This window comes from Uloborus diversus, chromosome 1, assembly GCF_026930045.1.
Source record: "Uloborus diversus isolate 005 chromosome 1, Udiv.v.3.1, whole genome shotgun sequence".
NCBI classification, from domain to species: Eukaryota; Metazoa; Arthropoda; class Arachnida; order Araneae; family Uloboridae; genus Uloborus; species Uloborus diversus.
The window spans coordinates 211653122-211680477 of record NC_072731.1 but is presented as its reverse complement, the minus strand read 5'-3'; the positions used below and the strand labels follow the sequence as shown (position 1 = coordinate 211680477).

At 32.3% G+C, this 27356-nt stretch overlaps 1 protein-coding gene across 1 annotated transcript; it reads left to right on the top strand.

Moving 5' to 3' along the window:
• Positions 1–6686: 6686 nt before the first annotated feature.
• On the top strand, positions 6687–16946 carry LOC129224705 (V-type proton ATPase subunit G-like). The gene is made up of 3 exons (XM_054859258.1): positions 6687–6832; positions 7281–7381; positions 15490–16946. The coding sequence occupies exons 1-3, from the start codon at positions 6748–6750 to the stop codon at positions 15664–15666; spliced, it is 363 nt and encodes a 120-aa protein (XP_054715233.1). The 5' UTR covers positions 6687–6747; the 3' UTR covers positions 15667–16946.
• The last annotated feature ends 10410 nt before the right edge of the window (positions 16947–27356 follow it).

The following is a 27356-nucleotide window of genomic DNA, read 5'->3' as shown; positions in this document are numbered from 1 at the left end:
GTGAAATTTGGTTATATGTTAGTTGATTAATACACTTATGGTAGAGTCATATAGGGTCATGAACTTTTCATACAGGGACTGTAATAACTCATTGGAGCTATCTGTACAAAGTCCCCCCCCCCCAAAAAGAGACACCATAAATGAAAGAGAAAAGACTCCTTTAAATACTCCTCAACCCCCCGAAAAAAAATCAACGGCAAAGTTTGTTCCATGATCTGCAGGGGTGCCCTTTCCTTCAAGAGTGAGATCCCCCCCCCCAAGAACGAAACCAAAATACCTGTAAAGAAAATTTTAATGGCAGCGCAGTTCTGTCCCATGACCCCTCCCCCCCAACACATACAACCATGCCCGTCATATGGGTGATCAGGGATTCAATTGCCCTTTCCCCCTGGATTTTTGAAATGTTTCTGAAATTGGGCATTTTTGTACGAATTTGGCGGGTTTTTTTTTTTTTTTTTTTAATTAGATGCATTGCGCACAATCTGACTGATTCGAGCACTTATGATGTAAGTTTCTGGGGACATTATCTCCCTCCCTCCATTCCAGAAAATTTGAAATGGCGGGCCTTTGGGACAAAAGACACATTGCTACAAACTCACATACATGCATGCTTACATAATAAAGTGCTCGAATCAGTCAGAGCATGCATAAATCAAGAGCGGATCCAACTTCTGCTTTTAGAGGGGGTTATTCAGAAAGGGGGGGAGGGGTCGTGTCACATATTGCTCTTCTTGAGCTCAAATGGGGGGGGGGTACCCGTCCCCATCTAGAGCCGTTCCTTAATAAAATTTGCAATGGATAGCAAATTTGCTTATTCTATATTTTGTTTAATATAAATTTCTCATTTCAGTACGAAGATATTTTTTTTGTTTTAATCAGATAAGTTTTTTTTTTTTTTTTGGTGCATTCATTTCTTTGTTTTTTCGCAGCCCAATGCAAATGAAATGCTAGAAAAAATTTTCGTTACTAAACTCCTAAAATCCCATAGTTAAAAAAAAAAGAAAACAAATCGCAAAACAAAATTTTGAACAGGCATCTCATTTACAGGACCAATCTGTGAGCTCAAGGCCAAATTGCAACTGTTATTCCCTCCCCCGCCCCCCTCCTCGACCGCCTGCATACATAGACATTTGTATGTGTAATTTTACGGAGTAACTAAGAAAAGATTTCCATTTTAAATTAGTAATAAAAAAGAAAGCTTCGATTATTATGAAAAGGAGTTTATTAAATACCTTCAATAAAGCATTGACATTTTTTCTGGTGGCTGGGCAGCTTAATTTTAAATATAGTCAAATTTTGCCCAATATTTACTAACGAAAATAATTTCAGGTATATAAATTAGTATCAAAGTCTCAAAAATCATATTCATCATACCAACATAAAGGTAGTGTTTGTTGAAAAAATTTCATCATTCTCTTCAAATTTTCTAACTTTCTGGTTTTGTCTCCACTTATTTAACAGATGCTCTTAACATGTGAAATCTACATTTTTAAATTAAAATGTAGCTTTTTTTCTTTTTCATATATTCAAAACTAGGGAATAGAAACGCGGACCATCGTTTTCCGAAAAGTTTCACTTTTGGTTTCGATTCTATCCCATAGCGCAGGTGTTCCCAAACTTTTTCAATTCGCGGCAGCCTTAGAAGAAATGTAATTTTTCGAGGCATCCCAGTCTTTATTGATCATATATGTGTACGAATGTTACCGTGGGCACTTCGTGGCATCTTTTCGCGGATTAATCGGTAAAAATCGGCTGAAAAAAATTGTTAAAGTGGCCGCTGACCGATATGCTAATGCATTGTCGCATCTCTACTTCGCACCAGGAAAAAAATGACGTTGATATTCCATTTATATTCTTGAGTCACTAGAAAAAAAAAAAAAATTAAATAAATAAATAAAAACTTATATTTAAAATTTTTTCTCTCCATAAGGGAGAAAATGAATAAAATACACGACATATAAATCCCCAAAATGGGGGAGGAAATCAATAAAATATTTGTTAACTAATTAGTCTCTTTCATTTCTATTTGACTATATTATACTTTATCCTTTATTTTGCGGCCTCTTGACAGAATGTACTACACCGATCCCTTCCATTTTGGTGGAACTTAGAAATATCAATCATGAATTTTAATCTCTTTTTGATATTTTCAATTTGGCCCAGGTTCCATAGTTGTGGTATGCCCTTTGTTAGTACAGCCATAAAAATATATTACTTTTTTCAATTTTTCAGAAAATTTGAAGTGATAAACAAATGTTACACAACAGTTTTTAATTTTAATCTATACATTGTCTTTATCAATAAAAGTATTAATTTGAAATTAAACCCTGCCAGTGTTTGGAAAATAAACAAAATCTGGAAAACTAAGAAATTACAACAGAGAAAGCGAAAATGAGTGAGCTCTATTTACAATTCGTGTATTGATTTAAAAAAGGGAAAAGCATATCCTCTCTAATATATAAATAAGCATGTCCTTGATGAACATTGCCTGACTGAGACAATTTCTCCCACTCATCAATTAGTCAGAAACTGATGCTTAGTTTCTCTAATTAATATTTCATTATACCTTTTATTAGTGTTTATTTTCAAAAGAGAAACATATCCTCTGTAATATATAAATATACAAACAATTGATGAACTGTATGTCTGAGACAATTTCTTCTACTCATATTTAATCAAACATAACTGAACTAATGCTTATCTGCTACATTAGCAACCAGACTTCACCTGATTAAAATGGTCCCTCCCCTTTCTGGCTTCTTCTTTATAGCAAAAATAAAGTTTATAAATTGATGTAACTTTATCACACAGAAGTAGCAAATTTGAGGGTTTGCAAAAATATAACCATTTAGTCGAAAAAACTAAATATACAGACACATAGACTTGGATATAAGAATTTTATTTATAGCTACAAAAAATATAGGCACCATTTCAAAATATGTAATCTTTACTTTGTGATTAATGAAACAGAAATTTGATACATGGTTATAATTGATACATGGTTATAAACAAAACTCTTTTTATATGGTTATAAACAAAACATTTCAAAATATGTAATCTTTACTTTGTGATTAATGAAACAGAAATTTGATACATGGTTGTAAACAAAACTCTTTTAATAAAGTTGATTTAATCTTGCTAAGCAGGTGGTGCAGTTGATGCCATTATTTTTTTCAAAAGCATCTTTACTTTTAACATGAAGCCTTAGGATAACCGTATAGCAATACAAAAATCTTCGGTTTTCCCTTTGGCCCAGATCAGGGATTATGTGGGTTAATGACATCAGCTTTGATTACTAAACTACATGGAATGCAGCTGAGTCCCTGACCCTAGAGGCACCCTTGGGTAAGATATCAGGACATGAAAAAAAATAGCAATGAGGTATCAAGGAAAAGGGATTACTTGTGATGATGACTCACTGAGCAAAGCATGGGATGTTCAAAGAAGCTCCCACACCTGAGGTAAAATTGCTTTATACATTTCTATAAAGGTTGTGTAAAGTGAGAGAGAGAGAGGTTTTTAAAGAAGTGATATGAGAAAAAAAACCCTTATTTATAAAAAAAAACACACACACACACACAAAAAAAGTTTAGTTGTGCCAGTCATTGGAAATTAAAGGGTTCAATGACACTAATTCCCCACACTTTAGGTTACACTTCATTATGTTTAGTGAAAATATATAATACATTCAAATCTCAGACTGGTTCAAACTTCAAGTTATGGGAAGTTACCACAGCCCCTCAAGGAATATTTGAGATATTGAGAGTTGATTGTATAACACAAATAAAAAAATAATGTGTTCCGGGATTTATTCCAGATGATTGAAGACCTCAGTGATGATTAGTGGTGACCACGGCTTGTTAAATATATCCATGGTTAAAGTACAAGTTCCCATGCCAGATTGATACTTTTGGGACTGCTGGATCAGGGGTTGCTTGGCTCCTGGTCTGAATCAAAAAACCAGAACTGTCTTCAAGGCCTCATCCAACTGGTTAATCTCCATGTTGTAGTAAGTATGACCCTGGAGTGTTGAGAGAGAGAGAATCCCATTCTTCAGTTGATTCAGTAGCTACTCTTCAGGCTAGGAAAAAACCGAAAAGCACAAGCAGAGTTAATGGCAGCAAACGAAGCCAATTCCCTCTACAATGTGCCATTCAGTCGGGAATTTCCAGCCTCTGCAACTGGACGCCTGAAATAGTTCTTGAACTCTGGGAAGAAAAAACAACTTAATTTAAAAGCAACAATATTATGCAATGCTAATGGACACAATCCTGTTTTTCATCCTGTTCAGAAAAATAATATATTTTATTTCTCAACATGTTTGTAATTAAAATATTTCGTCAATAGGTACAATAATAAAATAGCTGTTATCAATAGCTTATTTGCTATTACTTTTTTTGTCATATATTACACCAAGGTGTAACCATGTATTATATAAAAAATTTACTTAGCTATGATTGCTTCATAATATAGATTATATCAAGAATAGAAGTAAGACACATTCATACGAAAGATTGTTCAAGAATTAAATGCATTGCCTGTGTATTACAAGAAAATTCTCTAAATATAGTATGGCACAAAACCAATTCAATTTGAGAATCAAGTTTAATAACAGTCTGGGAGTAATCCAAGTTTCCAATTACACAGATTAACGATAGAGAATAGCATCCATAAGAAAGTAACAATTTTAAAGATCAAACATACCCACACTTCCATTGATTCAGTAATTACTCTTCAAGCTCGGAAAAAACCGAAAAGCATAAGCAGAGGAAACGGCAGCAAATGAAACCAATTCCCTCTACTATGTGCCACTCAGTCAGGAATTTTCAGCCTCTGCAACTGGACACCAGAAACAGTTTTTAGACTCTGGGGAGGAAAAACTTAATTTAAAATTTGAATGCAACACTATAACAATGATAATGGAATAGCATACAATAGTTCTAAATAGGTATCCATCCTATTCAGAAAATAATTAATATATTTTGCTTCTCAACATGTTATTAATTAAAACATTCTTCAACAGGTACAATAATAAACTAGCTGTTATCAATAGCTTATTCTCTTTAACTTTTTTTTTGTTGTCTATTACACTAAGGTGTGACCATCTATTATAAAAAAATATACTTCAACTATGATAGCTTCATAATATTACATCAAGAATTGAATGCACGACCTGCTTATTACAGGAAAAATTTCTCAAATTATAGTATGATACAAAACCAATTCTCAAATTATAGTATGATACAAAACCAATTCAAGTTGAGGATCAAGTTTCATAAGTCTAGGAATAATTAAACAGATAAACAATATAGAATAGTTTCAAAAAGTAGAACTGTAATAAATTAAAATAGATTGGACATCTTTCTACGTATGGAGAAAAAATCTCAAGAATAAAAACAAATATCAAGCAGTAAAAATCCTCAACATATAAGCACTTTAACCTGGAGCGTTTGTTGCTGCTCACAGCTACTGCACCCCACATGATACTTTGATTTAAATACTTCAGTATTTATCCTTAAGCATGTGACAATATCTGGAACTGGCAAGAAAATCAAATCTGCATGTTATTTTTCTGAAAGTCATGAAGCAATTCAGCAATAAAAGCATGATTGACAGATCTTTTAAAGGATGATGAGTGAATTATTTAATTTGAGATTTCCGTTACACAGAATTCTATTAAATAGCAAAAGCTAGAAGGAAAAAAATGATTGTTTGATAACTGTTTTATAATTCAAAAAGGTAAGAATCTGCATCAGATGAATATACTCCTGTTTAAAAACATAATTTGGTCAATAGGCACCTGCATTTTGAAAAAGAAAAATGCATAAATTATTTTTCTTCTAGAAAATACCATTTTGCTCCTGTCTGTAACTTTGCAATTTTACTCAAATGAAACAGACACACTATAAGCTAAATATAATAACTATTGCAGAAATAGTTATTAGTTAACAGAGAAATCTCATTTCGTCTAACGAGCAAAGTATTAAGTCCATAGCAAGAAATTATTGAAATCAAATCCTTATTTACTTCATATCCATAATAACGACGTTCATCATTGAGCGAAACCGTTTTGTAAGATACTATTAAGATGCATTTCTTTAGAAATTAGTTGATTTAATATGAAATCTACACTGAATTACAAACCGTTATCTAAGTTTACTTATGCTTTAATTAAAATATGTATAAAATTGTACCATTGTTTGTTTCCTTTACGAATCAAAGCAAAATCCTCTTTGTTCTCATGTTCACGAGCGCCAAACCATTACGAGATCATTTTGAAGAAAGAGAAATACATAAATTAATCATTTCATCTCAATAGCTCAATATTAAATACATTGTAACATGTTATTGACATCAAATCACATTTATGACATGCAAGATCGAGCGAAACCATTTTGCAAGACATTAGGTTGTTTTTGAATAAATATTCGTTGAAATAACAAATGAAACTTGCAACATTACTAATTTCAAGAGTTAATTTGTGTTTTTGTGAAACATAAATTCAAATTAATCATTAAAACGTACCTCACAATCACCTAAATCCTCAGGACCCCTCGTGTATCTATCTACCGTTTGTTCGCGCGCCAAACCATTGCGTCGCCAAATGTCAAGGTTGCCGTAAATTTCCCTGTAAAAATCGCCAGGATTTAGCTGTAATTAATGTCCGCCATCATATGATTGTCTGCTTTCTCTTTCTAAAGTTTCGAGAGAATTTTATCGCAGGGATTTTTTAAGTTATTATTTAAAATGTTTACTCACGATTCCGAATCGATTAAGCAATTATTGATTGCCGAGAAAAGAGCAGCAGAAAAAATTGAGCAAGCTCGGAAGCGTAAGATTGTGTTTTCGAAAGTTATTTGAATAATGCTTTGTAAACATATATGTGTTCTTAATACGAAACTTACAGGGTTGAAAATTCATCTTTTCAAGCTTCAGTAACATTTATGATTTTTTTTTTTTTCAAATGATTTTCAACTTCAGAGCTTTTGACTTTAAAGCTCTGAATATGCTAGAAATGGTAATAGTTCATGGGTGGATTCAAAATTTGGAGAGGGTAAGACACGTAAAAACTGCCTCTCCTTCGAACAACTTCGCATAATTAAGCTGTCGTAATGATTTTTTAATATATTTTAGAATCTCTTTAAGCCGAAACAATACTTGAAAATAGTTCTCATTTGCAAGTTTCAATTTTGAATATTCGCATGGTAGGGAAACTTACAACCAATGAAAATATTTAATTACATTAACTTTTAATTGAAGTTCAAGTTTACGATTTTCAGGTAAAAATATTCGTCTGAAGCAAGCAAAAGAGGAAGCACAATTGGAAATTGGAGCTTTTCGTGCAGAGAAAGAGAAGGAATTCAAGGAATACGAAGCTAAAGTAAGTAGTTCTGGAAAGCTTGAATTTAATTTTATAGTTTTTAATCGAGTTTAAATATGAATGCATGTATGCAGTTATTTAAAAAGATTTGTTTCATGCTGTTTGAAAAATATCAAAGTAAAATATAAGTCGCACATTTTCGAAATTTTCTCATTTTACTTGGCAGAAAGACATTTCAAAAAGTTTTAAACAAAGGCAGATCTAGAAATAATTTTTGGAGGGGGCACCATGACGTAAACCCAGTTCCCCATTGAAAAATGTTTCATAAAAAAGTTCTTGAAAGGTTTTGACAAAATTAGAAAGTCATGTACACAAGTTATCCATATGTGCCCCCATACATGGGGTAGGTTTGAACATGCTTGGGGCATATTTGTACACCGTAAATAAAACAATACAGTAGAACCCAAATTTTAAGTTATCTATCAGACTAGTGACAAAAAATGCTCCAAGTGGGAAAACATACAATCAGGACTGCATTGAAAGTGACACAATCTGTATTAACAATTTTCACTAATTTGCTTCTCAACTGGCATTGTCAAATAAAAATAGCTTTTGAGCTTAGGATCGCTTGATCAGCTGTGGGAACACCCTCAATTATTTCTTCAATATTATCATCGAAAGCGGGTAGTAAATCTGACATTGAATGAATTCATGATGTGATGAGACAAAACTGCATCACTAACTTCCGCAAAATTTTCAAGAGAGTCGGCACCTCTAGTCCTTCAACCCCTTTTGCAGACGAAGAATAATTAAATAAAACAAAAAAATATTCTAGAGTGGCTTCAAACTGCTATAAAACAAATTTATCCTAAAAAAATAGAAGTTTTAAAAAAAGTGTGTGAGTCTTGTAGATGAAAAATTATATTGATCTGTTTGTAGAAAAACATATTTAGCGGACTTTCTGTAAAAGGATAACATGAAATCCGAAATATTTTAACTTTATAAGCATACTAGCCTTTTTTATGGACCAGCAGAAAATTATGTTGAAAACACGATAACATATGAAATGGTCAAGGTAAAATCAGTAAAGAGAGGATGGGCACATTAGTCCGCTTTTTCACTTATCATTTTTTGTCTCATTAAAAAATTTAATGAGCTGATCGATTTTCTACAATAAGTTTCACTAAACATTTCTGAACACCGCATATTTTTTGGAATTGTTGAATTGATAAACTTCTTTTATATTAATTTTTGAACGGAACCTCGTAAAGTGGCCCAACATACCTCACAGGTGGGATACGTTGGTCCGCCTGGTGGGGCACGTTGGACCGCATAACTCAAATAACATTTTATTGTTTTAAATGTGTTTCCTACCTTATTCTCTTTTGTGTGTAGAGTGCAAAATATAAAGTTTAAAATAACATATTAAATTGATTTAATTGATAAATCATCTTTATTTAAAACGGCAGTAAGCATTCACCATTAGTACACAATTATTTTTTAAAAATCAAAAGAAAAATCAATTATTGGATACTTATGAGACAATTAATGCAGATTAAAGTTAAAGATGCATTAAATGATATCTGGGGTGTAAAAGTGCTCCTTCTTGAGCTTTGAAAGTAGCACTTTTATTGGGCTGGGTTTGGAAGGATAATTCATATGTTACTTTTGTGCAAAGTTACATCTATATTTGCTATGAGGGAAACTCTTTTTTTCTTCATTGCATTGCATTAAACAGCAGCAACAAAAAATTAAAAAAATAAAAAATCCTGTCATACTAATACTATATATTTCATAGAAAAAGTAAAATAAAATTGACAGCTTTAAGATAGCATATCTTTGTGTTCTAAAATCAAAGTTATTTGTTTTATTTTGTTTCTATGTAGAATGCTTTTTTTAGCACAAAAAAAAAAAAAAATTGTTTAATAGAGGAATTTTGTTATAGCATGTATTACATATTTAGAAAACAATTGTCTGCAAAAATTTAAAAGTATATATTTGAAAAGATAAATAGTAAAAAAGTGCAGATATAAAATAAATCTTTTGGTAAAATTAATTTAATATAACTTTTGTTCAATAATTATAATACATATCTTTGCTTTTTTGCCCTAAGTTTTTATTATTATTTTGAAACATGAAATGAATGAAAAAAACCTTACTTTACTGTTCAGCACAAAGGTATTTATTTATCTTATTGTTATAAATATTGAGGTTTTAGAGAAGAAAAAAAGATTTTAAATTATATGGGGTAGGTTCGTGTGGTAACGTACCCCACAAAGAAGGGACCAACCTACCCCAAGTTCTTGGTCTGAAAAAGTGCCGTCATATTTGTTTTTCTTTTTGACAAAAAATGAAAAAATTGCCAATTAATATGAACTAAAGAAACTTACTTTAAGAAAAGATTTTAATTTTTTTCCTTCAATCTTGATGAAAGCCGTTAGGGTAATTCCATATCAAATCAACCAATGGTCAAAACGTCATGTCTTTAGATTTTGCTCATTTTTTGTTCCAATGGAGAATTACCACAACAGAGAAAATATACAAAGTTTTGGATTTTTTCACTCATTTGTTTTCGAGTTATAATATTATGAAGTTTTGATGAAGTTGAAAATTTTTCCTGACATGTTTTCTTTAAACGGCCGTAATTAAAAAACTATTTGACTCAAAGAGTTAAAATTGGTAGTGTTTTGTTCTGTATTTAATAAGGTTTTATAAAATATATGACATGACCTAGTTCTTCCTTTTTCTTTTTTTTAACATTTTTTTGAAAAAAAAAATTTTTTAATTAAAAAAAACTCAAAATCGAAATTTAAAATTTTTTTGAAAATTTATGTTATTAAATCTTACTTTAGCAACATTTATGCAAAATTTCATGATGGCATTATTGTGGTATCATAAGAAAAAAAATATTTCCTCTTTCAACATCTTTACTCATGTAACAATTCATACTGCTTGACCAGCTGGATCATCCAAAGGGGTTGGAGGGATGGCAAAGACTGTGCCATTAAGATTTTTAAGGGGATGTTTAAGGGGCATTTTTCTCTGTAAAGAGGTTTCATCCCTGTGGGGGGGAGGGGGGCTGTACAGTATTTGAGGAGGTGTTATTGGCACCCTTGGCTTGATTCCTTTATATATATATATATAGATGTTTATTTATACAGAAATATATATATATATATATATGCAGGTTTTTTTAAATAGACAAGAATTAAAATTTACTAACTGAAAATATATTAGTCTACTTATCGATGGCAAATGGTCCGTAATCGAAAATGTTGAAATAATTCAGTAAAGCAAAGGTCTCCAATCAACATTTTTTCAATCCTATATTCATGGATTGATACAGTACAAGAGCTTGACCATCATGAGTCATGCTTCAGCACCTACATCCCTGCTACCCATCCCCTAAGTAGCCACTCTTACTCATCAGCTGCCTGCTGTAACGAACCCTTAGGCTTTCTCCCCCACTACAGAGGCAATGAAATCTTCAATACTTTGTATGTTCTTGGACAGTGGCATTCTAAATTTTACTGCTTGCTTTCTTTGAGAAATTTTTTTCCAAGTTTTATTGTTATTTTAATGTTAAATGTATGCATATTTTTGTTGTTAAGAGCCAACTTTCAGTTGAAAATGGATAAACAATGGAGCATATTTTGCTGCAATCCATTTAAAAAGGAAGGACATTGGGTGAAAAAAGATCTAAGAACTGCAAGCTTGTGGATGACAATACTAACATATGGCATTGAAGAAGGAATGAAAATTTGTACTGCTTGTCGCATACAATTAAGTAAGCAAAAACATTCTTCAGTTCCTGAAACCGATGATGCTATGAGTGAGTTCAGCAAAGATCCAAAACCAGGCTCTAGTACAGAGGATCCCGAGTTCATGAGCCCTCATAATGGGGATGTAAAGTTTGAAGAAATTGTGGGCTATATTGCTTGTGCCTATGACAGCAAATGGTGGATAGGATATGTAATTTCAAAAGATCAGGTAGAAGAAGAAATCCAGGTTTCTTTCCTTCATTCTTGCGAACCATCATCATCATTCATTTATCCAAGAAAAGCAGACATTTTGACCTTTTCTAAAAATTTTGTTCTGTGCAAATTACATCCTGTCACTGCTACAAGCAGAACATACCTAGTCTCGAAAGAGGAGATGGGAAAAGCAACTGAAATCTTACATAAGAAGAAAGTATATCTATACTAGGACTTACAAATTGAGTTCTATAGTAGCAAAGTGAGTTACACACATCTCAAACTGCTTCTTAATGGGCTTAAAAAAATATTAAATTTTATATTGTAGCAATTAAATTATATATATAAATAAAACTTAAATTTGCTTTTAAAATATGGCTAAAAAAGCTTCAGTAACTTTTAAATTGAAGTTTTCAAATTTAAATAAAATTTAGATTTTTTATTCAATAATAAATATTTTTTCACCAAAAAAATTGTTTGAACTTGTTAATATGCTTGCAATACTGCCAAGTACTTGTTTTTCTGCGCAATAGTCCCGATTTAAACTTTAACTACTTTCCATTAGAACAAATGTTTTTTACAAATAAAATTGAAGCAACTGTTTGAAAGAGAAATTTTTTTTTCTCCGTGATACCACAAAAATGCCATCATGAAATTTTGAATTTATGTTGCTTAAAGAAGCCTAAGTACCTTGTTTTTTTTTTTTTTTTTTTCCAAGAAAATTAAAAAATTTTATTTTTATTTTTACAAAAAAATTTTTTTTTTAAATAAATGATTTTTTTTTTTTTTTTTGGAGCTAGGCTTTGTTATATATTTTTTAAAACCTCTTAAAATACTGAACAAAACAGCACAAGTTTTAATCTTTTAAGTCAATTAGTTCTTTGATAATAGCCTTTTAAAGATTACTAAAAGATGTAAAATGTATGATGCTTTCAGATTTAAAAAAATTTATAACTTTGGAGAGAATTGTTGAAAAAATTTGAAACTTCAGATTTGTCATCATGGAGGTGTGTATCATAGACAGATTAAAAATCATTACATTCTAAAATATTGACCTTAAAAATTTATTTTTTATTGGTTGATTTGACATGAATGACCCATTAAAGCACTGTTGAAAGAGGAAAAAAAAAAATTTCTGCATGATACCAAAAGAATGCCATCTTGAAATTTTGAACAAATGTTGCTAACAAAAGGCTAAGTAACATATATTTTTTTCAAGAAAATTAAAAATTTCGATTTTGAATTTTTACAAATTAAAAAAAACTTTTTTATTAAAAAAATTATAAAAACATTTTTTTTAGCAACTGGGCTTTGTTATATATTTTTGAAAACCTCATAAAAGACTGAACAAAACAGCACCAATGGTAGACTTCTAAGTCAAATAGTACTCTAATAATAGCCATCTTAAGATTTTAATCAATGCAAAATTTCAAATTCCTCCAAAATTTAAAAAATGCATAACTTTGCAAAGAATTGTTGAAAAAATTTGAAACTTCAGTTTTTTTCATCCTGGAGGTAAGTATAATAAACAGACAAAAAATCATAACAATCCAAAACATTGACCTTCAAAATGTATTTTTTATTGGTTGATTTGATATGGAATGACCCGTTAAAGAAAAAAAAGTTTTCTGAAAATTACTCAGGACTACTGATATAACACTTTCTGGAGTAAAATTTGTTCAATATAACTACCATGTGATTTCATTATAGGATTTGTGGGATCATAGGTGCTATTTGTTGGTCATAAAATAAAATAAAAAATATTAATCGTATTAAAATAATTGAGACCAGTCTAACGTACCACAAAGTCCAACGTACCCAATATCCCCCTATTAATAATTGCAATGGCAAGGATTTGAATTCACATACATTTTAAGCTCTCTTCATTTTCCCAAAAGTGCTTGACTAAACTTTTTTGCTGAAAAAATTACTTTTGGACTGAGTAGGAATGTTAGGATTCCTGACTAGTCAAAATTTAGAAATCTGCTTGGAATGAACTTGTTTCATGCCATAACATTTGCACATTTTTTTTTTAATCTACTAATATTTTCTATGTTAAAGGCTCTAGCTAAACTTTTATTTTCTGGTTTTGAAAAAGAAAAGTTTGGGCATTGCTTCATGTAGTAGCTGTTTGTCTTTTTCCATAATTTGATATCAACCATTCTATTATTTCTCCAAGCATTAGGAAACTTTTTATCTAAAGCTTCTGCATAATTATAGGTAAGCATTCTCGCTTGAACATAAGACAGGCCATATTGTACCAATTTGACAAGATTTTATGAAGTTTAAAGCTAACATTTCTTATAAATATAAAACATTAAGGACACATTTCCACCCCATATGTGCCCCTAAAACAGTGTCCAACTCTGCCCCATTGCTAAATGTTTATAATGTTTTGTGAAACCCAGCATCCTAGCCTAGTTTTTTTTTTTTTTTTTTTTTTTTTTTTTTTTTGCAGATCTAATTAATAAATCATTATATTTTATAAACATGCCATTTACTTTAGAATTTTAAATTTTCATTATGTTCTATAAAGATCCATTAATTTGCATTCAAACAAATCCATCATAAATTTCCTTTATCTTTCAAAACCGCTTGCTTGACATAACTGGGGAATTTCTTCTGCCAATTGCTTCAAATTTTCTTGGGAAATGGTTCATAATACTACCATTGAAGTATAATTTTTCCATAATTTTCACCTTTTTTAAGCTTTGGAAAACTGTGCTGTCCAAATATCTCCCCTCCCTCTTTGTTCTTTATGGCTTTATAATAAACAAGTGTGACAGTATAATAATTTACTTTGAATAAGGACCTACATATCTTTCAAAGCATGTTAATTCAACACAAAAACTAGATCAGCAAGTAACCCATAGCATTTGTTGAGCTTTTAATAAATTTATTTATAATTTTCTAATGTCTAGGTGTGTTAATCCTCATCTTTTTAAGCATGGCTATTGCTTAGACTACAGAATGACTCATGTTTAAGAAAGTCCTAGAGTATTATAGGTTTTATTTTATTATTATTTTATTTTATTAATTTTTTTTTAATATTCAGAAACTATTTCTTAATGAATTTACATTAGCAGATGCTATTTGTCCATGGTCATGCATTTGAAATTACATTGGTACCAATATGTGATTATTGTCTTCCCACATCATTCTAGTGGACGAGAGAAATGAAGAAGTTTCATATTTATAAGGATCAGACTTGCCGAAATTTTTGCCCTTTAAAACTAAAGATGTACTTTTGGGACCAAGGGTTGATAACTTCAAAGGGGCAAGGTGCATCAATGGTTGCCTTTTTGATAGGGCCAACACTCTCCTAAAAATGAATAGGGAAACAATATACTTAGAAATATAAGAACCTTTTGTAAACTATTGAAATTATTTTTAAGCATTAAGTCATAGGCGACTCATACAGGAGGGCAAGGGTGGCAGCCCCCCTCTCACTTTCAAGAATAAAATGTTCTTGTGCCTCACTTTTTAGAGTTGAAAATTAATGATTAATTAAAAAATGATTTTTTTACAAGTAGATTGATTTATTTTGAGGACTTTTCTTACACAATTGCATAAGACTAACTTTTAATTCGCAGGGGGCATGGGCGCCCATGTGCAAAATTTTAAGGAGGCTCTTATATTTTCTCCATGGTTTAGCAGGATATTTTCACCCATGGAAACCGATTTCAGTACAGATTAGAGTTATTAAAATTTGACATTTTTAATAACTTATTCATTAATGGCTGGAGAAGAATTTTTTTTACATTTTTGCCCAAAAAAAGTAATAAAAGCAAGGAAGTTCTAATTTCTAAGGGGGGGGCTTGAGCCCCCTACTTGCCCCCCTATATGGGCGCCCATGAAGGGTGGTCATTTGCCCCGATTTCCTATGGCACATTCCACATTTTTCAAAGATCACTTAATCAGTAATGTGAAAATCGAATAAAACAATATAGCTCAATTTAACGTAAACAGGAAGGGAAAACCAACTTTTGGGATACCGCTCCCAACCACCACACCTCTTTTGATGCCCCACTTTTTTTGCGCATCAGCCACCTATGCACAATGTTGAGCCAAGGATAAGGATAAGCGTGCTATTGGTGTATTGCATAATGAAATTATGTTTGTTTTTCTTTATAAATCTATTAGTGTTGTCTCTGTTCACTTGATAACATTTCTTAACTTGTGTACCTTTCTCAGTATTTAGGGTCTCAGGAAAGTGCTCTTCAAAAAATAGAGAAAGATACTGATAAGCTGTTGGTAGAAATGACAAAGTTTGTGAGGCTCAATAAAGATGTCATCATTGAGTGCCTTCTGGACAAGATTTTCAACATCAATTGTGAAGTTCATGAAAATTTCAGAGCTGAAACACTTTAGTTGAACGAGCAAACTCCACATTCAATTGCTGAAGTTCAGTTTGTCTACCTATCTAATCAAGTTTCATTTTTATTTTGATTTAACCAAGTCAGTGTGATTCTTAAATCTTTATAGCTTCAAGTTTTAACAAAGCAAGCGTTCGAAAACATTTTATAGTTTAATTAAATCTCTAATTTGATGCTAAAATTGCAATTTTTATTTTATATGTTTATGTACATTTTTGAATCATTTCTATCTTTGTTTAGTAGTTTTTTTGTATGAAATTATGAATTCGCTTCAATGCCTAAAATTCCTTATTGTATCATTTTTAAAAACATAGTTTTATGTTGGGAGAATATTTTATGTGTATTTATGTTAATGCATCATATACAGAGCCAGCCTTAGGCCGATTGGGCCCAATTGGGACCAAAAGCAAAAAAAAAAAAAAAAAAATTTTCTCTTTAGATGATGAACAAGATGAAAAAATGCATAAAAGTAAAAAGTTCAGATTTAATATTTAACTGTTGTTTAATCTGGAACTGTGGAGCTAGTTTTAGTTCAATCAGTGGGGTAGGGGGGAGATTCTTGAAGCTTTTAGCTAACTTTCAATTTGCTAAAAACATAAGGAGTTAAAAGTTAGCAAAATATATATTTCCAAAATTACTTGAGTCAAATAAATTTCTGGAAAAAATTTTTAAATATCTGGCCAGTTAAACATTTTGAATCAATGGGCACCCTGACTACTCTATGCCACAGTCTTGTAGCATTTGAAATTTAACTTTTTGGTCAAAGCACTAAATACAACTACTTGACGTATTTCTGTGTTAAACATGTCTTACATTTTTTTAATTCACTTCAATTCCTTTTGTGTCTCAAATTAAATACAATCATTCTGAAAAAAGTCCCACCAGAAATTTTCAATCGGGGCCCCACTTTTGCTAAGGCTGGCATGCATTTATCAACTTTTCCAAAGGTTTTACAATTCATCAGGGGTGCCCACCTAGGGAGGTCATGGTGCAGACTGCGGCATTGAAATTTTTAGGGGGGTTGTTTTGAGAGGGAATTTTTCTCATTTTTAGGGGGGGTGCGCCCTTGATCTTAGGGGGGTTGGCACCCCTGAATTCATTAATATGCTCATTTATCTATCATGTTTTTCAAAAAACAGCAAGTTTCAGAATTAATTACAAAGTTTAACATTTTTACAAAAGTTATTTTCTGGATAAATACCTGACCTGTAATTTAGTATCTTCTCATACTTCCCTTTCTTGACATCATCCTTTATATTCCCTGTTTCTTCCGTTTTTTTTTTTTTTTCCATGTTTGCACTCGTCTTCAGTCAAGGATCATCTTTAATCAATGTGATATTTTTAGGCTGTGTTAAAGTCATCTCACTGTAAGATGAATATTCTTTCTTTTCCTAAACGTATACTTAAAGCTGTCAAATAATATAAAAATGTCAAACGATTTTTGAGTGTTTAGAAAATTTTGTAATGATCAACATGTTTGACATATTCTAAGCTTATTGCATTATCTAGTAGTCATTTATCTAGTGTTATTAAACTAATCTTTTAGTTTAATTGACAGAGTTACTTTGCGTAAAAATTGTGAACTGCAGTGAAAGCTTGTTAAGAAAGGCATAAGCAATTTTTTTCAAGCATATGAGGCTAAATATGTTATTCGTTTGTTAGTGACTTTTCATGTTAGTCCTCAACAATATGAGTGGCAACAAACTGAAAACTGATTGCAAATGTTCTGCTTGACTTTAATGTTCATAGATTAGTTGTATACACATTCATATCTATGTAGGTATGCTTGATCTTCAGTGCTATACACCAGAAACCTTGTAACACACCTATTTCTTTCTTTCTTTCTTTCTTTTTTGAGTGCTGTTGGATTACTCTAAAAGCCAAATTTAAAAAGAGGGTTATACAGCCATGTGATTGGAAAACAGTGTTGCCAGATTGGGGGAAATTTCCCCATTTTGGGGAAATCTGGTGCTTTCTGGGGAAATGGATTTTGAGGGGAATTCTTTGGGGAAAACCTGGGGGGAAAAAAATTGATTAAATTTGCGTCTTGACATCTAGTAGTTACTTTCAAGCAGCGTTGGTTTAGCTTTGCTCAACTTTATGGAATTCGCATTTTGTATTATGTGGAATATTATGCTACGGAATTTGCATTAATAGTTTTGCTTGAGTTACTAGTTGATACGTGAAACAGGCAAAAAATAAGTATACGAAGAATGCCCTTGGATAAATATATACAAAAATCATAGTTTAAATGCACATACAGAAGCAGAATAGTAAATGCGAGTAGAAAATTTTTTTTTTTGGCTATTTCTTATCTCTCGGACAGGCGCTTGTCTAGTGGCTCCCGCATGGCTTTGCCCGTAGTAGAAAATTAAAAGGTATTTTGGTTCCCCTGTATATTTACAAATAATGCATGATGAATTTCTCGCCAATTGGCTTGCCCATGTTACGGTTCCACATTATGATAACTTGGTAGTTTAGTCGTCCATCTTATGATAATTTCGCTTGAGAAAATGTTCTTAAAATTGGAATAGAAAAAGAACAAAATCGAATTTTTGAAAAATCGCTTAAAGGTGCACACCTCCGTGCTACAAACTGATTCTTTGCCAAATTTCATAAAAATCAGTAGAACTGTCTAGGTGCTATGCGCGTCAGAGATCCTTACAGAGAGAGAGAGAGATTTTTTCAGCTTTATTATTAGTAAAGAAGGTAAAAAAAAGATAAAGTAAAAAAAAAAAAAAAAAAGCGAAAATGGGAAGAAAAAAAAGTTGAGGAATTTTATAAGAAAATTTGGCTATTTGGGGAGAAAAAAAAAATTTCAAGAGACAAAAATATCAGAGAAAATCGATTCATTTTATAAAAATATTAGTGGAAAAATAGTTTTTGTATTTGGGGAATTTTGATAGAAAACATCGCTTTTTAGGGAAAAGTTGGGAGGGAATTGGGGAAATCTGGATTTGACCATCTGGCAACACTGTTGGAAAACGGTGTGTGCTCAACACTTACCGTATACCACAGGATTTATCTCTTTTCCATTTTTTTGTTATATTTTACTTATTTATTTTTTAGTGATAAAAATTTATTTGTTAAAATTACATTAAAATAGCTATCTACTTAAACCTACGATTGGGTGATCTTTAATTTATCTTTAATGTAAAAAAAGATAAATAAAACCATTGTATGAACATTAATTCAAGTAAATTTGTGACAATGTTTATACTTTTACTGCTTATTATTAATGATACAAATGTGACTAATTATCCACGAGTTAGCCATCCCCCTCATAGACTTTGCATACCCCCCCCCCCCCAGTTTGGCACCAGTGAGTTATCAATAAAAAGTGAATTTTTGTTCGTCCAAGAAATGCATTTTGCTCAACTCTGATGAAATTCTCCATCATAAATTTAAAATGTTCGTGAATTTATAACATGGATTTAAGAAACATATTTTCCACTTGCATTTACTGTGAGGCTTATTTTATATTTATCTGTACTTATACAGCATTTTCATGGGGCAATTGTGCTTTACATTTTTCGGGTTTTCACTTGTTGTCATTTTCTTGCTGTGATATTCCTCTCTTTTTGAGGCTGTTTGTTATAAATGTATTTGTTTATTCACATTAAATTTTTGAATATATACTTAGATCCTGACGTTTCTTCAAATAATCAAAGATATAAATTGGTTATTACTCTCAATGTTTCTATGTTATTCAAGAAATATTTTGATTCTAAATAAATTTTATTAAAAATATTCTAAGTTTCTCTTGTTAATTTTACTTGTTTCTGTTAAATTTCCAAAATATTGCTGAATTTTCTTGGTCTATTTGCCTAAAGTACAATTCTTGATCGCTCATTGACTTAAATGAATGTTTAATTTACAAGTGAGGCAGCGAGAAGCAAAGTGGACATTTTCACGTATTGAGTAAAATATGTTTAAAGTTTCAGTTCTAGGCAGGGTATCATTGAAAAGTCCTTCTAAACCATGCTATATAGTGGCACCTACCAGGGTTACTTGTAGAGGAACATGGGGCAAAGTGAAATGGTTAAGGTCACTTCACTTACTTTTTTCAATATGAAAAAATTGTAATTTGTTCTAAAGTTATTTTTGTTAGTAACTTTGTACCTCCAGAAAAAGGTGGAACATTTTCACTTTTCTCCATGGGGCAAAGAGAAAAATTAAATTTTTTTTGTTTTCAGTGTGTTGAGAATTTTAATGTTTTGTATCAGGGATAATAACATGGTGCTCGTGCCACAGTGTAGCACAGCAGAGCAGTAAAAGTGGCACACAAAGACTTGATGAAAATGTTTATAAATTGAGAAAATGTCGTTCTCAAAAACAGGGCCGGATTTGGAAGTGTGGAGGCCTCCGGGGCAACGAAGGAGTGGAGGCCCCTAATCAGGGTTCGAAAAGATCAACATATTTTCAAAAATATCCAATACTTTGATATGTATCCGGATATTTTGATATATAAAAATCTTTTGTGTGGACATTTGCCACCATAAGGATTTTAAACGGCTGGACCGATTTTGATCAAATTTTTTGTGTGTAATTAAGTTGTGGCAAGCATGATTGAATCGGAAACGTTTTTGTTAATTAATTTAAACATTGGATGGTTATATCTCCCAAATAATGAATATTTATTTTAACCTATTGCTGAGCAGGAATTGAAATAAATATTTAACCTGTTGCCAAAGGACAATAAGAAAGCCAGCTCTGATTTTTTAATGAAATTTCCTACTGTGATATGTCAATTGAGAATAGACAAAACGTAGAATGAGAGAGTGAAGCCTTTAATTCTCTTGAAAGCAGCGATTTTAGGTCCTGTGAAATACTATTTTACAGTTGAGTACTGGAAGAAACCAGGTTTCTCTCTTTCACTAACCAAATGATCAGAAAGTACCGTACCTAGCAACATTTGTTTCTCAACTCAAATCCATCCGAGTTTTGGCACCAGTGGCAAGAATACTTTAAAGATCATCAAACTAATTAGTACATTATTGAAGGAATTTAAAGACGAATCAAATTTTATTTTTTTCCAGATAAGTTACAACAGGGTAGTTCTGTACACAAAAGATCTGTGCTGTGGAAGATTTTTTATCTTTGGCGGAAAGAACAAATTAGGCAATATATGAAGATTATTCAAGTATGCAAGGAAAGATAGTAAGTGAGAGAACTACTGAGCGAAAGAGCAGGATCTAAAAGTTTTCGCTCAAAAGATCGGACCGCTAATCGGTCGGAATTCGTTTCGCTCACTGATCGGCTGGATTACAGTAACGTGGTGGCTTGACGACTTTGGCCATGAACAGTAGAGTTGCGGGATTATTTGTTTGCATTTTAAAGCTATTCTTAATGTAATTTATTGTATTTTTGTTTATTTCGCGAAATATTTTAAATTGCAAAGAATTGTTTTTGGTTTTTAAAGAGTGTTAGTTGAAGAATGGTTATCTTACATCGGGAGAGGGGGGGGGGGGAGGGTGATCGGTTTTAGATTATTCAGGAAACTTTTTTTTTCTTTAATGATATCCTTTCGATTGTTTTACTCTTTTTCATATGGGGGACGTTGCAGCGGGATTTGCCGTTTGTTTTAGATGGGTAGTTAGTTTTTTACCCTTAATAACCTGAGAACGCTTTTTATCCTTTGAATATGACTTTAGGAACAAACTATCAACTACTGGAGAAAAAAATAGTTAATAAAACAACTGTTCAGTGGGCATGAGATAAATCAAGTTGTAATAAATATACGCATTCTGACGCCAAGCAGCTTAAAACATTTTCTTTTTACTTATTTTTATCAACAATTTGGTTCAAACACTTGATAGTTTATTCAGTAAGTTTATTGAACTTTTCAATTTAGAAAGTTTGAACAGAACAACGTCTGTCGGGTCCTCTAGTATATGTATATATTCGATATTTTCGACTCGTGAAAGTTAGGATATTTTGTAAAAATTTTGTTGTGGAGGCCCCGAGGCAGTAAGCCAGGATTTAAGGGAATCCGGCCCCACTCAAAAATGTTGCTTATCTATCTGAGATCCTTACAATGATAAAATAATAATAATAATAATAATTTTGAGATGCTGGGAAAACGAGCGGGTTTGGATAGAAAAATTGGATATTTTTTTGAAATTGAAGGCCTGAAAATGCACTTTCAAGTGAGAGTTTTAAAAGAAACGGGAGGTTTCCAAAATTGAGGCTCTAAAAATACAATTCTATCTAAGTCATATTTTTAGGGCGTTAGGGAGTGTTAGATTAGAAAACGCTTTGATTGTAGCACAACACCTAACAAAACCTAAAACACATTTTAAATCTTTCTTTAGCGATGTTGGACAAGAGCGGGGGGAGAGGATTCCATCCGGAAATTGTTTGGGATTCATTTCAAAAAACGTTAGTTTAGGCTCTGTTTGACCAAGTTAGGGAAGAAGAGGCGGGAAAGTGGTTTTCCTCTAAAACTTTCAAAATTGTTGTCCTACAAAGGTAATTTTCAATAAACATATATAGCCTCTCTTTAGTCTCTAAATGGGAGATTATGTCAAATTCTCACCCACCAAAGTTGACACCCGGGTCACGAGCCCCTAGATCTAGTGCAGCAAATAACAACGAGCAAAATTAAGAGGGCGGGAGATACGAAGAAAACTCTATCAGAATTTTGCAGTAAGAGGCCTGTGGTAAGACAGTAGCAAACAGCCCGCATGGGCGGATCCACAGGGGGGGGGCATGGACCCCCCCCCCCGGGAAAATTTCAAGAATAGTTTTAAAAAACCTTTTTTGAGCATAAATGCAAAAAACTTCCCTTATAATGCATACAAAGTCTAACAATGAGAGAGGGGCCATCGCTACTCTGAGAAAATTTCAAAAATAGTTAAAAACCTTTTTCAGAATTGAATATTAAAAAAATCCTTATTATTCCTCAAAGTCCTAATATGAATATAAAAACAACGCCGAGAAGCCATAAAACCACACTGGAGGAAGTTTCAAGTATAGTTTTTTAAACCTCTTTCCTCGCTTAAATTGAAAAAAAAAAATTCATTTCATTGTAATTCATGTGAAGTCTAACATGAAATGGAAACAGTGCCAGAGGAGAGTCATGGCCACCACACGAAAATTTCAAAAATATCAAGTGTATACCAAATATTTGAGTTCATTTAGCACTTATGACCGTGTTGTCTCCCACAAAGCGAGCAATAATATCCGGATGGTTTCCGATCTCTTTGGAAGGTACGCATATTTTTTTGCTATGTCAGAAAAAAAATAACCACGATTTTGAAATTTAGAGAAAAATTCTGTCTAGTTTCATATGTAATTCGAAATAAAAATATGATAGATTCACACCACCGAATCTCTCTACTGGATAAAACGAAAACTATTTTTCAGCCATTAGTTTAAGAAATGGTAAATTATTTTAGTAATTAACACCTACACAGATTAACTATATCGTATGCAATACTAAGTTGAAACTAAAGGGAATTCCAATTTGAGAAAAAAACATAAGCGCAAATAGATCCGAAGATTTTGTATGATATAACGCTTTTGTGTTGTTCTTTTTCATATTTTAAATGTGTTTCATTTCAAAAACTTAGTTTTTCCAATTTTCAAACTAAAAGTATGAATTTTTCTTACAAATTTACGTTGCAAAAAAAAATTTTTGAAAAGAAAATAGAACCGACTTCAAAATTGCTCTAAAAAGTGAAAAATAATTTATTCTTTAAACACCATCGATAATACTTTTAAACATAATTTTTGAAGTTGGCGCAAAAACAAAAAGTAAAATCCAGAGTAACGATGCTTCGTTCATTTTTTTTCAGAAAATCAACCAAAGTTAGGAACGAAACATTTATATCGTTACTCAAATATGCTGTTATCAATGCATAATGTATGTGGTAATGAAGAAACTAGGCCTGGTTAAACTTATAGTTGTAGTTGAGTTATGGCTGTGAATGATCTTATCTATCCTTTTTGCGCCAACTTCAAAAATTATGTTTAAAAGTATTATCGATGGTGTTTAAAGAATAAATTATTTTTCACTTTTTAGAGCAATTTTGAAGTCGGTTCTCTTTTCTTTTCAAAAATTTTTTATTTCATTCTTTTTAGTGTAAATGTAGATATTTCAGTAAAAGTAAGAAGTTACCTAGTAAGAAGTTCGGCTCTATATCACTGTATTGCTTTAGAAAAGCCTTTATTCAAAATTATCATTACAATTACTATTAATGTTATATGGCACCAGACTTTTATAGCAATGAGTTTCATATTGTTGCGTAGATGAAGATAGCGAAGACAATGTAAAAGCCAAATGAAGCGAATACTCGTTAGTCTCAACTCGAGATCTTTATTCAGAACCACGAATGAACGTTACATCTCCTTATATACAACTTGAGAAAGTGCTGGAACTTTCCAGACTTTGAAAGATACAGAAATTAATAGAACATTCGAGAAAATACGGGAAACAGTAGAAACGAAATTTTAGTAAAATTCACTTTGTCCTAGTCGGGATTTGAACCCGGGTCGCTCGTGTGGGAGGCGAGAGTTCTACCACTGAGCCACCGTTATCCACGGATGAAAAGTGCGAACTTCGATACAATATCATTTTAATCATTTAATAGGGAAATTGCATAAAATTTACTGTTTCTCGCCTATAACTTTTTTTCTAAAGAACAAATATGATCAAACAAAGTAATGGGACCTAAGTTGAGCCATCCCCTATCCATTAAAAAAAAGAATCATCAAATTCGGTTCACTAGGTGAGACGCTGTGAGTGGACAAACAAAAAAATAAATAAATACATACGGTATGAACTGATAACCGCCTCCTTTTTGAAGTCGGTTAATAACCTACGCTTATGTACATTGGAAATAAAAATAGCTCCTAGCTTAAGATTCAAAGAAATTTGTACAGAAATTTTTAAAGAAACATTTTCTATCTATATAATATTTAAAAAATATTTTTTACTAGCCTATCAATAGATATACTACCTGCTTTAATATTCCATCCGAACAGACGAACGAAAATTTGTTAATAAAAAGTTAATAATAAAATACATTTAATGATTGCGCATTAAGTTAGTTAGATTTAAGTTTTAACCTGGCTTTATGCTGTGCTATGTAATTATTCTTCATTCCCTTTTTAATATGGGAATCCCCAAACCACTCTTGTTAATATTACCAAAGATCGTCTACAAACCGCGTTTAAAAAAGTATCTTGTAAAAGTTTCTAGGGGAGGGTTCCCCACCTTTCCTTTTCGCCAACATCGTTCAAGATCGGCCTAAATTTTGTTTTAAGCGCCTGAGTTTCAAAATGTTTCCGAGGGAAAACTCCCCCCCCCCTCCCGTCCTTACGTCATTGAAAGTTTTCAAGAATTACGTTTATGGAGCTTCAGTTTCTAAAAATTGCTGGTCCTCTAATAGTTACTCATGAATCATGGCTTGCCTACATTTCTAATTTAAAGAGTTCAATTTTAAAAAAATTTTGGGAGTGAACCTCAGAATCTCTTCAACCCCTAACCTTACCAAAGATAGTCTAGAATTCGTTCTGAAGTCTATAAATTGAAAAAAATTCCTTGGGTGGGCCTTTTAATCTCTCCTCCCCTTAACATCACCAAAAATCGTCTAAAACATATTTTTTAGAGCTACAATTTCAAACAATTTCCGGAGGAGCGCTCCAAACCTCTTCTCCCCTACCATTACCAAAGATAACTAGAATGCATCTTTAAGATTGTAAATTACTCGTAGAAAAATTTCTTTGTGTGGGCCCTCTAATATCTCCTCCACGTATCATCTCCAAAGAACATACTAAACTGCGTTTTTAGCTCTACAATTGCAAAAAAAGAACCTCCGCACCTCCCTCTTAACATTATTGGAGATAATGTTTGCGTTTTTAAGGTTTCAATTTCAAAAAATGGGGAATGAAATGTCTTTCGTAATATTAAGGGCTCGCACCCGAGCCCTTAATATTACGAAAGACAGTTAAAATGCATTTCTAAGATTACAAATCAGAAAATTTCCTTTGATTGGCCCTCAAATCTCTCCTCCCTCTAACACCATCAAAGATCGTGTAAAACTACATTCTTAGAGCTACAATTTCGAAAAATGTGCAGAGGGGCGCTACCGAATCTCTTCTCCCCTAACATTACCAGAGATCGTCTAAAATGCGTTTTTAAGACTACAAATTCGAAAATTCGAACCCCCGGACCCCCTTTACTTCGGAGTTACTTCCGGTTGCTTCATATCGGCTTCCTCTTAAAACAAAGTCCTATACAGTTGCCTCAGAAACTACTAGTACTGATTACAGGAATATCACTTTGAGGCGACGATATATGAACACGTTCGTTAAGAAAAGAGGAAAATTATTGGGAAGGTTATACAGCCTTTATGTTCACTTTGTGTCGCCTAGTGAAAATTCCTAAAAAATGCTCTGGTCAAAAGGTGGGCTATATTGATATTTGTAAAATTTTAAAATTTCCAAAGCATCATATTTTTCCAAATGGCCCTCTCCGAAAATTCTGTCTGGATCCGCCCCTGACAGCCCGGTTATCACAACCAGAGACTGCAGTTTCGTTCTTATTAGAATGTATCAGTCTGGATTATGGAACAATGAGACTGGAGGTAAATTGTACCTTAATAAGCTGAGAGTGCAAACAAACTGGTGTATAAAATAAATTTATCTCACCAGCGAGTGTGTGCAGCATGGTGCGGTTGGACTCGTGAATTGAAGGCAATATTTAGCAGTAAGTTACCGCCCGTAAGCTAGGGCTAAGGCAGAACTACATGCAATATACCAGACAGCCCGGTTATCACATTCAAAGACTGCAGTTTGATTCCTTTTAGAAAAAAAATTGAATTTATTTTATTTAAGAAACGGTTTTATAGTTGTTTTTAAAAAAATTCTGTGGGAGAAGGCTTTACAATTTGTTTGTATTTTTTTTACAATGTATTTCGTATTTTTTTTTTCTTCAAGTGGGGTAATGAGCTGTCAACCTCTCCCCCCCCCCTCCCGTATTCGCGTTGGCATAAATGATAAGTGGAAAAGTGACCTAAAAGGTATCTCTGAAAAATGCGAATTCAGGATTCAGGCAGAAATGTCTAACGTTTTTTACCGGTGAGGCTGAAACATTTGTTTTTCAAAGGAAAGAGGGAATGAAAAAAAATTGAAATTGGAAAAAATCTTTAGAAAATAAACAAAATGATTGGTTTTTGGAATAGAAAAGCTGGAGGAAGTCTTCTCGAAACATTTTTTCTCAAAAGAATAAATAAAAAGGCTAAGGGACGTAGTCAAGGAGATAAGAGGAAACACTACACTAGGAACTGGGTCCCCGAATTCTCTTCCTTTTACGTCACTTTTAGCGGAAAATTGGGTTAAGCTCAAGGGAAAGATCTTGACTTCCATCCGTTTCCATAAAAAAAAAAAAAAACGTCATCAAAGGTAGATTATATTATGTTTATGCACAGTGGCGGATCATGCGATTTTGAGGCCCCAGGCGCAACTTGATCCGGAGGCCCTCTAATTGACACGACAAAAGTGATATAGTTTACTAATATTAACAATGTAGAAAATCATAACTTTTTAAATTTTTTGAATCAACTAGCTTTGGGGGGGGGGGGGGCGGTTACATCCTTATTTAAAAGGAGAAAAACGACATTTCCGTCAAAAAAAAAAAAAAACTTTACAGCGAAAAATTTTGTCTTCTCTATTTTTTCG